The 12789-nt window shown below is 31.9% G+C and overlaps 1 protein-coding gene across 1 annotated transcript; it reads left to right on the top strand.

Annotated features, from left to right (window-relative positions):
• The first annotated feature begins 7647 nt into the window (after positions 1–7647).
• On the top strand, positions 7648–11820 carry LOC133309962 (uncharacterized). The gene is made up of 6 exons (XM_061510831.1): positions 7648–8165; positions 8251–8364; positions 9470–9550; positions 10152–10324; positions 10534–10630; positions 11459–11820. The coding sequence occupies exons 1-6, from the start codon at positions 7878–7880 to the stop codon at positions 11570–11572; spliced, it is 867 nt and encodes a 288-aa protein (XP_061366815.1). The 5' UTR covers positions 7648–7877; the 3' UTR covers positions 11573–11820.
• Positions 11821–12789: the final 969 nt, after the last annotated feature.

The raw sequence follows: 12789 nt of genomic DNA, 5'->3' as shown, positions 1-12789 counted from the left end.
ATCAACATTAAAAAAGGGAAACAAAATTGTAACAGATTAGGAAGAAAATAAATACTAATTCAAAAATAAATAACTTCACAATAATTTCCAGAAATCAAGCAACGATGGAGCGTATTTATTGGGGCGCAATTAATGGGGATCAATTATTGTGGTGCATAACAACACATTGAGATGCCATAAATATTTGAAATAGTTGAGATAATATTCGAACGGTTTTGGGGTTTCTGTTCGAGATTTACCCGGGTACACCCCTCCCTACCCGGGTAAATAATTCAAGCAATTTTCCAGATGTCAAGAACTATACCCGGGTACACCCCTCCCTACCCGGGTAGGTAAAAAATTTCAAAATATATGTACCCGGGTAGGCTTGGTGGTCAACGGTCAAATATGGGCAGATTTGTGTTATGTTTTTTGGAGAGGTTAAATTTTTGAAATAGTTTATAATGAAGGTCAATTTGATAATTAATTATTAATAAAGGGTTATAAGGGTCAAAAAGCCGAACCAAATGAGTCCTGTTACTTCATGGTCAGCCGAAAATAGTGCACATAATTATTTAATTTCAGTTGAATTAATTTTAAGATATATATTTAAATATTTAATATACTTGGATGGTAGCAAGTCGATATTATGGAAGTCCAATAAAAAATGGATACATATGTGGCCATGAGTTTCAATCCTTACAAAAAAAAATATTCATTTAATAATTTTATTTTTATAATAAATCAGTTTTCATGTTAAACTTTATTTCTACACCATTGTTTTAAGAAATAAATTTATTTTCACCCCCTTATGGTTTCATGGCATATCATATAAGCTCCTTTGTTTTAAACTTATCAATCATATCTATTGTGATTAAATAAGTCTATCATTTAACTCCATGTGATCTAAAATTTTCATTCACACCTATTGTGGTTACAATTACAATATATCAATTAGACCTCTAATAGTCTTATAGATATAAAAATATTTATTTATTTCTAATTTTTTAAATATAATTATGATATAATCCACTAAAATTTTAATAAAATAAAATATTAAAATATTAAATTACAAAATATTTTATTATTTATTTTGATATTATTTTAGAAATAAATCTTAATTTTTTTTGTTTATCCATAAAATATATTTAAAATTAAAAACATTAAATTATATATTATAAATATAATTTTTGTTCAATTATTATAATATTTTTATTTGTATTACTATACAAATTTTAAAAATATTTTATAAAATATTATGAATATGTATCAAGACGAATAATACTATTATTTAAAGTATGAATTCCGAAGGTTATAAAGGCAAAATTTTAAATTTAATTTATTTTAAATTCAGATAAATTAAAGAGTATTAGCTAGATAAATTATTTATTTTAAATTTATTTTTTATTATATTATAACGATATCATATAAAAAAAATTGATCTAAATTTATTTTCATGATAAACGTATAAGACCACAGGATTCAAATGCTTATCATCTAATGAATTAAATTTAGAATAACTTACAATAAATTTTTTAAAAAGTTATTTATTTTTATTGTGAATCAAAAGTGATAAATTTAAATAAATGAATTTTCTATGTATATAAATACACACATGGATCTAAATCATACATTTTTATAACCACCATGGGTATACATGATACTTTGAAACAACAAAGGGGTTAAATGATATATTTTCGTAATCACAATGTATCTAAATGACAAGTTTAACACTACAGTGAGTCAAATGAGAAACTATGTAACTAGTAAAAATGAAGTTATCCCTTATTTTTTAAAAACATTTCAGTTTTTTTATAATTAAAATTTTTATTAATTAATAATTACTATATTTCCTATCATTTTATTTTTATCTGGTCACGGGGTCGCTGCCCCCACACCCTCGTAGGTTGGCTACCCCGAACCCCGCCTGCTCATTGGGAAGCAAGACTCCCGTTCGCTTTCTCTGCGCCCTATCAAAAAAAATCATCGTCTGATTATGTAGTATGAGCCAGAAACAACATACACACCCATATTGCACCCACGAGTACACACACGCGCACCCAAACACGAATGCACCCACATGCGCGCACACCCACCTATATACACAGAAGCATATGCACACCTACACCCACACACACAAGCGCACGCGCACACCCATACACACACATGGGCAATGCACACCCACACTTACAACACAATTGTAGTAATGAACATTATTTTGGAGTATGATTGCATAAGTCATGGATGCATATATATATATATATATAAACAAATTTTTATTAGTTGAGAAAAATAAATAAATAAAAACTTATATATATATATGTATATACTTATTGTGTTCTAACTGATCATGACCTCCTTCTTGCCACTATACATGTGTAGTTATCCTTCACTTTGTCCACCTCTCTTGTAATTTTTCTATTATATGAATAATCGTCAATTAGCATTAGGGGTGTTCGCGATCTGGATTAGATCGGTTTTAGAAGCAAAAATCATCTTATTGTGCAAATTCGATGCGATTAAATCCATCCAATTTTTGCGGTTTGGATTGAATTTATTTTTTGGTTTTTTGAAAATCCTAAGATTACTTTCATGATTATTGTGCAAATAACATCTTTTGTATATATTGGCTTTGTAGACTTCTTTTTTTAAATACAAAAACATCAGTAACGATAATATAATTTTTTTTTGGACAATGAGATATCAAGTTCTACACAGATGAAATTTTGTTGATGAGATGTGACTAGATTTTTTCTTGGATTTAGTTGATGGGTTAATAGGTCTTGCATTTAGAAATTTTTGAGCTATGATTGGAAAAATGACCAAGTAGGTAGAGGGGAATTAATATATTGTATCGGTTTGAATTGGATCGGTTTTCATCAACCCATCCGAAAACCGATATAATCCAATTAAAATTTGCGATTTTTCGATTTTCGATTTATTCGATTATCGATTTTTCGGTTCGGTCACCACGATTTGAATTGGTTGATGAACATCTCTAATTAGCATGTCTTGTACAAATGCAATGACATGAACAAACTCTCAAAATTGATATCCATGATCAATACTTACTACTCCTTATATTATATATATCATTGACATTCTAGATTTTGCTCGGGGCAATTAAGTTTTCATCATTCTAATTGCCCCGACCATATATTAATTAGGGCAATTACTATAGAAATTATACAACCAATATTTAATTTCAGTGCTTTATGTCCAAATTATAGCAAGGAGATTTTGGAGGGGGAGATACTCAACAAAATTAGGGTTCAGTGTTTCTCATATTGTAACAGATAAAATTATCTCCTACGCATATAAAAGTATATGAGGCTGATCATGTGAAAAGAAAAAATAAAATGAAAAGATGGGCCCAACACAATTTTATATGTGTAAAGGAGATAAATTCAACATGAGACATTAAAGCCAAAAAATTATGGTTGAACCAATATTATGAAGACTAGACCCGTCATTGACTCAGTTGAAAAGGTTGATTTAAATTTATGTCTAGGTATGTAATAAATATATTAATAATAGTAATAAAATATTACAATAAATTCAATGGCATAGTGGTTGTTGCCATTGAATTCCTCCAATGTATACTGTGTTCAAATCTCTCTAAGTGCTGTTGTTCATAAAAAAACACCTACCATCATGGAATTTATATTTTGCGACGGTTCATAACCGCCTTTAATATAGCATTCTGCGTCGGTTAGTAACCGTCGTCTTTCTGAGTCGGTTCCAACTAGGGGTGTTTGCGGTCTGGATTGGATCAGTTTTGGAAGCAAAAATCATCCGATCCAATTCCTTCGGTTTTGATTTTTTTTTCAAATTCGATCCGAACCAATTCAATTTTTTTCGGTTTGGATTGGATCGATTTTCGGTTTTTTGAAAATCTTAAAATTTATTTCATGATTATTGTGCAAATAACATCTTTTTTATATATTGGCTTTGTAAATTTATTTTTTTTGAAATACAAAAGCATTAATAAACTATAATATAGTTTTTTTTTTGCAATGAAATATGAAGCTCTACAAAGATAAAATTTTGTTGATGAGATGTGACTAGATTTTTTCTTGGGTTTAGTTGATGGGTTAATGGGTTTAGAAATTTTTAGGCTATGATTAGGTAAAGACCAAAGTAGGTAGAGAGGAATTAATATATTGGATCGGTTTGGATTGGATCGGTTTTTATCAACCCATCCAAAAACTGATCCAATCCAATTAAAATTTGCGGTTTTTAATCGGTTTTCGATTTTTCGGTTATCGGTTTTTCGGTTCGGTTACCGCGGTTTGAATCGGTTTGGATCGGTTGATGAACACCCCTAGTTCCAACCGTCGTTGAATATAGATATTCTGCGTCGTTTTATAACCGCCTCTGAAAGTCGTCGTGGAATTGTGATATTCAATTACGGGTCAGTAGGACGTCGTAGTAACCGTTGTTGTTAGTTATTCAACGACGGTGGGCCCTTGACCGACGCGAATTATCTATTGCAAAACACACATTTTCTTGTAGTGTCTCAACCATTGATTTCCGTCCATCTAACGATTATCTATAAATATTAATTATTTATTTATTTTAAATAAATAATAACAGTTAGATGGACGAAAATCAACGGTTGAGATAAGGAGTAAGAGTTGTAAGTCTTACTCTAAAGTCAAAAGATCCCTCCCCTATATATATATATATATATATATATATATATATATGAGAAAAACATTTCTCAAGCAGCTTGAGATAAGTTTATCTCCGGCTATCTTAAAACTACGTCGTTTTATTTATTTATTTTCTTATATTAATTGATTCACCTTTGAATGGTTATGATTCCCTTTTTTTCTCTCTTCCTTATCACCATTGATCCATCTTTATACGGTTATGATTTAGTAGGCGGAGATAAGATTATCTCAAGCAGCTAGAGAAAAGATAAGCCATATATATATATATATAAGAGGAATTTAAAGGGAGAAGAAAATTTTTAGAGAAAAGGAGAAGACTCAAGAGGGGATTGAGAAGAGAATTGTGGCATAAAGATTATGTGCCCTTTTCTGATAATCCATTCCTTTATATAACAAAGGGTTAAACTAATTTCATGTTATATGAGAGAGTATATCTCATGTTGTGAGTCAAAATTAATTAGGGTCCCACTAAAAAATAAAAATAATAATATGGGACCCAAGGGAACGAACTAGAGCAGTGGTAGAACTGTTCATTCATGACTGAAAGGTCATGGGTTCGAATTCAGGAAATAGCCTTTTTGCAATTATGCAAGGGTAAGACAGCGTATAAGGATTTCCTCCACCCCACACTCGCTAGATGGTTTTAAGGGGGAGTGGTTTAATAATATGGGACCCACTTTGATTTAAGGCTGTGTATAAGAGAAGTTACCTTCTTCAACATGAGATTAGTTTAGCCCTATAATAAATTACAACCTAATAAATTTCCCAAACAAAAGGAAATAAACTAATTAAGGGAAATAAACGATACAACAAACAAAAAGGAAATTAACTAAACAAAAGGAAATAAAGAAAACAAAGGAAATAAACAAAATAAAAAACGATATGAAATTCAAAAGGAAATAAGCGCTTAGGCCGTAAAATTCCGTTGAGATTATCTTTCAATACTGCTAGGATTCTATCTCTTACATTAGTAGATACCATTATGCACGCAAAATTATTTTTGAAAACTCCGTTGGAGGTGGGCGCACGACATTGAGATTGGGATAGGACATGAAATCGTATCAGGTTGTTCCACCTCTAAGGGGTCAGGGCCGACACGTCCACGACGGCATTTTTCTTTTGGCGACTCAGTATTCAATACAATACATTTTTGGGAGGTATGACGTAAAACTCCGTTGAGATTATCTTTCAATACTGCTAGGATTCTATCTCTTACATTTGTAGATACCATTATGCACACAAAATTATTTTTGAAAACTCCGTTGGAGGTGGGCGCACGACATTGAGATTGGGATAGGACATAAAATTGTATCAAGTTGTTCCACCTCTAAGGGGTTATGGTCGACACGTCCACGACGGCGTTTTTCTTTTGGCGACTCAGTATTCAATACAATACCTTTTTGGGAGGTATGACACCTTAATCCAACCTATAGGTAACCTTTTTCGTGATCTTAACTCTCAAGTAAAGTATCAATTGTTATGAACCTTGAGGTTATAAACATAAAAGCTAACTCTTTCTCAAAGAGTGAGAATGTCCAAAGTCTTATAAATCTCACATTATTTATATAAGCAACCAATGTGGGACTTGTAACATGAAGTATTCCCTTTTTAGTATTTTGTATGTTTTTTAATTTTCTATCATGAACTGTTTGTTTGTTTACAATGTAGTATTGAGAATTGAACTTATAACATTATACAAATTATTTAAACCCCTTATCATTAGATCAATTCTAGTACCTTAACTACGTGGTTGTTTAATTTCTATTTGAACTGCATTTTTAAATGATAGCTGTGTTTTGGCCTAGCTTTGTTTTTTTTTTTTTTTTGGTGCACAAAAGTGGCAAGGCCCCAAGCTTTGTTAAATAGCACTTGTCTGAATATTTGATCATCTGATCCACTTTTCTGTATTGTTGGTTTTAGAGGTCGTTTGGTTCAACTTTTTTTAAAAGTAACTTTTACTACTTTTTTATTTTAAAAGTATTTTTTACAAAAGTTAAAGTTATTTATATTTTTATAAAAATATTTAGTTTTTGAAAAAAATATTTGGCTTTTAACTTCTGCTTTTTTGAAAAGTTAAAATTTTTAGCTTATGAAAAAAGTAGGTTTTTGACTTTTTTTGTGACTTCTCCTTTTTTTTAAAAGCAGACATCCAAACGAACTAAAAACAAAAAGTGCTTTTATTTCTTGAAAAAAAGCAACTTTTGAAGAAAAAAAAGGTCATCCAAACGAACCTTTATTCTGCTCTCTTGCCTTGATTGATGCCAAAAAGGGACGAACAAGAGAAAGCATGTAAGGAAGCAAATAACAAATATATTTGCAATTTGTTCCGATTATAATATGTCGTTAACTCCTTTAAATAGAGGGAGCTTTATTTGAGGGGGAGATTTACTTATTGTCATTGCTTTGATTTTATTTTTATTTTTTTTCACAATTACTATGATAATTTACTACCCTAATATATATGGAAAAAATTACTCTTATATCATATGTGATAAATTTCTCTCCTACACATCCTTCGATAACTGTGCCACCTTTTTCTTTTTTATTTTTCAGGTGGTGGAGCCCACAAATTTATCTCTATGATATGAGATAACTTATCTTCTTTAACATGAGATTAATAAAATCCAATATATGTTCGGGTAAATCCTTTTTTAAATTCATATTATATTCGTTTTGATAAAAATTATATTGTATTGTGTGTCAAACCACATGTAAAATAAACAAATTGTATTCACCTTAAAAAATTTAATATAATTCTTATGCGTGTTGTGTTGATTTTAAATATATTCGTATTTGTAATTGCGTGAACTCGACCCAACACGTATTTGTGTAACCTCGACCCAACACAAACACACACACGGTAGCCCAAACTCTGGATACAAGGCAGAGATTGCGCCACGTCTGAGAATTCAGATTATCAAACATTCACATATCCCTTTTTATATTCCCCATCCACAAAAATATATTATGCAAGCTTGAAATCGCCACGTGTATCTTTGATCTTCTCATTTCCATAGACAACAAAATACTGATAGTGGTTCAGATACAATTCAATCCATAACCAGCGAGCTGGAACATTTTGCATATTTGCCTATTCTCCTCCATTATACCCTCAACACAAGGACTAGTTTAATTTACAATTTCTTAAAAAGTTTAATAATATATATAGATAGATACAGTTGAGAAATTATGTTTGTAATAATGTTACTTTTTTGTTGATGGATGGGAGCATGGTTAAGGTGCTACTGCGATAGGATTTATTGGAAGAGGAGAGCAAAGCAACGGAAAATGCAATCGTTATCGTTAAGTACGAGGAGTTTTGTGGATTTGAGGTTGCTAAGTCCGGAGGTGAGGGTGAGGAGTTGGAGGAGGAGGAGTGGGATCGTAGCGTGTGCTTCGGAGGGAGAGAGTGGGAGCGTGAGTAAAACCTCAAGCACGAGCTCGTTTCTCTCTCGGACCCAAACCTACGCACTCTTGAAGCAGCAAATGGAGGTAGCTGCCAAATCCGAGGTTAGTCACTCTTACTTTTACAATTTGAAATTTGAAAAACATCATCATCGTCGTCTTTATTATTATATATGGTTCTATTGTATAGGATTACAAGGAAGCAGCTAGAATTCGAGACTCGCTAAAGTTATTTGAAGAAGAGGAGCCTGTTTTGCGTCTAAGGAGACTAATGAACGAAGCAATTGCTGACGAGAGGTTCCAGGTATTTTCTGTTAGAGGCTCAAAGCCAGGAATAAATCTTCGGTGCTACTGTTGCACTTAGATTCAGTGCATCCCACAAATAAGAGTATTACATATCAGAGGAGAGAGAGAAAATTTAGCAAAGGAGAGAGAATTTTGGCTGACACGTAATGCTCATTTGTGAGATGTACTGAATCTTTGACGCTAAAGATTTATTCCAAAGCCAGAAACAAAACCAAAACTTATTGAAACAAACTATGGTAGTTCATTTGAGGTGTAATAACTTGGCAGTTGGGGTGAGAGCATATATTTAATCTTTCATAATATTATTTTTGGACGAGGTTTAAAGCTTTAATCTTATATAAGCTCGGAACACAATTGCTTGTATAGAGGATACATGTGATTTATTAAAAAAAAAAATCCTAATTTATTGGCTCTTGGGAGTAATACATTTATCTTGCTCTGTATTATTTAATGGAATTAAAATCAGGGACAATAAGGGTAAGGATAACTATGAGTTATGACCTATGAAGCTGACACGGTATTTTTGATACGTTCTCGATACGGAACTTCAATACGTCGATACGATATAATACGTTTTCAATAGGTTGAAAAAAAGATTGAGGTGTATGGTACATCATAGGTTATGACTAATGTGACAAATGAGGGACAATAAGGATAGCTATGACTCGTGTGGTAGATTATTAGTGTAATTTTTTTTATACTCTCACTAATGATGGGTTGCCGCATCATTAACTAACTTTGACTTATTAATTATGATAGCCAAACTATTTTGTGTGGGATCCTTGGGTGTCGTTTTTTGAATCGATGATGTCGAAGGCTTGAAAAGGTCTCGCTGACGAGAGCTTGAGTGCTTACTCGTTCTTCTGACGGCGACAGATGGCAAATTTACACTGCTTTCAAAATTTGTTGGACTATGCTCAACCATTAAATTTTGATAACTCCAAATTCATTATTTTTGTCACCCTATCAGATCAGCACACCTTATATCTTTCATCTCGAATTGGCAAAACATGACCTATATTTCCATGTTTTGTGTTCTGAAATGTGATTATCTTATAAATCTTATATCTTGACACCCTTTGTTCCCTTTTTCTTCTTCCCAGGATGCAGCTAGTTATCGTGATGAGCTGAAAAAAATTGCCCCACACTCTCTTTTAAAATGTTCCAGTGACGCTACAACATTGGTATGACCATTACTTGCAGTAAAATACTATTTGTTAGAGGAGAAATTTTTTTTATCTGAGAATCATTGATTTTCAGAATATGATTTTTACATTCAGTTTACGATAATATTCGAAAATTAAAAATTTAGAAAAATTCAGTTTTTCGAAAATCCTGAAGAATACCGCGTACCAAACACCTGTCTCCTAGGTAGTTCTTTCTTGATATAAGCTATCTCAAGAGAAATACAATTAACCAAGAAAGTAACTTTCCTTTTTTAAACTGTGTTTTAAAGTTGATTTCTTTGGTAGAATAATTAGTTCAATGCCATGTCTCCAGAAATGGAAATGTTGAGTATCTCTGTTGGAAAGTCAATCAGACTTTGTGTCGGTTGAGGCATTTGTCCTGGATAATTTGCCCCGAGTTTTAGAGCACCCCTCTTACAAAAATGTTCCACTTTTGTTTTCTTCTCTGGTAGAAACTGTTAGTCTACTTAAAAATTATTTATTTTCCTTTGAAGTTTTCAAAAAAAAAAAAATAGGAATCCCTAATTCATCTGAGATATCACGTACTTGTACACGAATAAAATCTGAAATCTTATAATTTAATTTCCAACTTATTCAGGGAATCAGGGTTCAAGTTAGGAGTGTATATATAGAGGGCAGAAGTCAGCCTTCAAGGGGCTTATACTTTTTTGCATACAGAATAAGAATTACCAATAACTCAGACCGGCCTGTTCAACTTCTTAGAAGGCATTGGATTGTAACTGACGCTAATGGGAGAACGGAAAATGTCTGGTGAGTTATTATTCTTCTCTTTATTATACTTTTGTGTTATCCTTCTAAGGTGGTTTTCTTTTTCCTTTTAAACACATGGGGCACTTAACTTATAGAAGATATTGGCGTTGTTTGATCCCCGTCTAATGAAAAAAGACTATTGTTGTTGTTTTAAATCCACGGGGATTCAAGTTTCAACATAACTTCTGTACTTTATTTTCGTATGACAGGGGGATTGGGGTTGTTGGTGAACAGCCAGCAATTCCTCCCAGGACTAGTTTTGAATACTCTTCAGCATGTCCATTAAGCACACCAAACGGTAGAATGGTAAGAATGTTTTTCTTTGTTAATTTTTTTTTTTTTTTTGCAATTTCCTTGTGTAATAAGAGTTGGTTTGAGTTTCTTAAGGTGATACCCTTATAATATTGTTGGTCGTATCCTGGTATTTGGTAATTGATAATAATGTTACTGTTACCTTTCTATCAAATAGATGTATTAGAGATTCGGATGGTATGGGTATCATGCAATAAAACAGAACTATAACTAGGGAGAAGGCTAAAAGCACAGGATATCCTCCTTCCCTTTATTTATATATTCTCTTAAGAATATTGATCAATTTGCTTCAATCATATGAATTGTATACTTAAACTGGCAACATGACACAGCTGAATTTCTGTAAAAGCTCTTATCTATAAAAACCCGTAGTAGATCTCCTTTGGAAATAAACATATGTGACATTAAGTTTGAGTAGGTTCCATGCTGACATGATTTCAAACCAAACAACCATGATTATTTGCATAATGACCATAACCATAGACCAAATAAATAAATAAATAACTAAAATCCTTATTGAAGCCCATGTTCTACATGCTTTCAATATGATTGATATGATTGGTTGCGTCCTATTTTTCATTATTTCATGAATACTTTTAGGATTACCACAGAATTACTAGCATTTTAACCATGCAACACTCCCAGTTTCTTCATCAAATTAGAAACTGGTGGATAATTGTAATAAATACCCTCAATGATTTAGATTCATTCATTGATTGTAACTGCTTGTTTGATTTGAGAATGATATCTACTTTCAAGGATTTCCAATTGTGTCTCAATCATATTGGACATAAGACCTGGCATTTGTATCATAATATGCAGGAAGGTGACTTTGAGATGATACATGTTGATAGAGCAGGCTCAAGATCATTCAACGTGGCCATTGCCCCGTTTTCTCTCTCTCTACTTGGAGACGAAGACAATCATACCATTTGAGATCGAACAGTAGCTCACATTTTCAGATCGTGTCGGATTAGCATCTGGAATATGTAAAGGATTATCATTCTCACAGCCATTCAGAGCAACTTAAAAACAGTCTTCTTTGCATTATTAAGTGTAAAATATCCCATTGTTGGGAATATATAAATGATCAGCGTACATATGTATTTTATTGAATTGATGTGTAGAAAACTCAAGAAAGAAATCAATATTTAGATATATGGATTATAGAGCTCAAATTGTGTTCTGTTACCAACCCAGGAGAAAATAGATAATTTAATCAATTGATGATGTAATTAACTTGGAGCAACCATGAAGCTGAAGTAGATGCTGCTTTTGCGTTGGGCTCGCATTGGCCCAATTGTGACGCTCTTGCATTAACACAACTCAAGTATTCCGAGGCACTTTGCCAGCTCCTGTTGTAGGGGTTTGGAATTTGGAAAAAGTCTAAATGATAATGATATCAACATGTAAATCTGGCTTGATCAATTTTGTTTATTTTTTATTTGGGCCATAACATATTGGTTATGTAGGGAAGATGGGGGATGGATCCATATATCAAGTTGTGTTAAATTGGAGATCAATATGTCATTTATAAGGAATTATAGTATGTTCCTCTCACTAGATTGTAGGGGTGTGAGATTGTAGGGGTGTTAATGAGCTGAGTCAGGCTGAGCTTTAGTCTTGAAATGTTAAGTCTATGTTTAAATATGTCAGACTGACCTAGCCTGTAACATGTTATGAATATAATTATCGTCTTGTAACTTGGCTTATTTATAAAAAATAAAAGTCTGACTTAGTATGTTAAAAAAAATAAAACAACAAAAATTTATATAAACAGAATATACGATCAATAGCACTAATAATTTCACAAAGATTTATAAATTCAATGTATATCCAAACAGCATAATATAAAACAAAATCATTCAAAAAGTCTGCTTAATCAATAAACTAAAGTAGTGCAAAGTTCTGCATATTCAAAAGAACAAAAGATTACAAATTATGCATAAATAATTTAATATACTCATATCAACATTTTAACATATTGTAATGTTGCCTCCTCTTATATTAAAAAAAAGTCAGATTATTTTTGACATTCAATTATAATATCATAAGATATAAAACAATTTAAATTAAGTAAATTAATACCTTATGTTTTTTCTTTATGTCATACTTATTACGTAACTAATCTGCACCGCAAATTAATGTTTGAA

The sequence above is a fragment of the Gastrolobium bilobum genome, unplaced genomic scaffold, assembly GCF_033153095.1.
Source record: "Gastrolobium bilobum isolate Gb01-03AN ecotype WA unplaced genomic scaffold, APGP_CSIRO_Gbil_v1 utg12850, whole genome shotgun sequence".
Taxonomy (NCBI): Eukaryota; Viridiplantae; Streptophyta; class Magnoliopsida; order Fabales; family Fabaceae; genus Gastrolobium; species Gastrolobium bilobum.
Note: the sequence above shows the minus strand (reverse complement) of the source record. Positions and strands in the feature narration are given on the sequence as shown.

Bases quoted from the DNA above. Each gene is read 5' to 3' on its own strand.
- LOC133309962 (XM_061510831.1), top strand. From the start codon at position 7,878: ATGGGAGCATGGTTAAGGTGCTACTGCGATAGGATTTATTGGAAGAGG. The intron at 8,166-8,250 runs GTTAGTCACTCT...TCTATTGTATAG, and splicing joins AGGTAGCTGCCAAATCCGAG to GATTACAAGGAAGCAGCTAG. The intron at 9,551-10,151 runs GTATGACCATTA...CAACTTATTCAG, and splicing joins CCAGTGACGCTACAACATTG to GGAATCAGGGTTCAAGTTAG.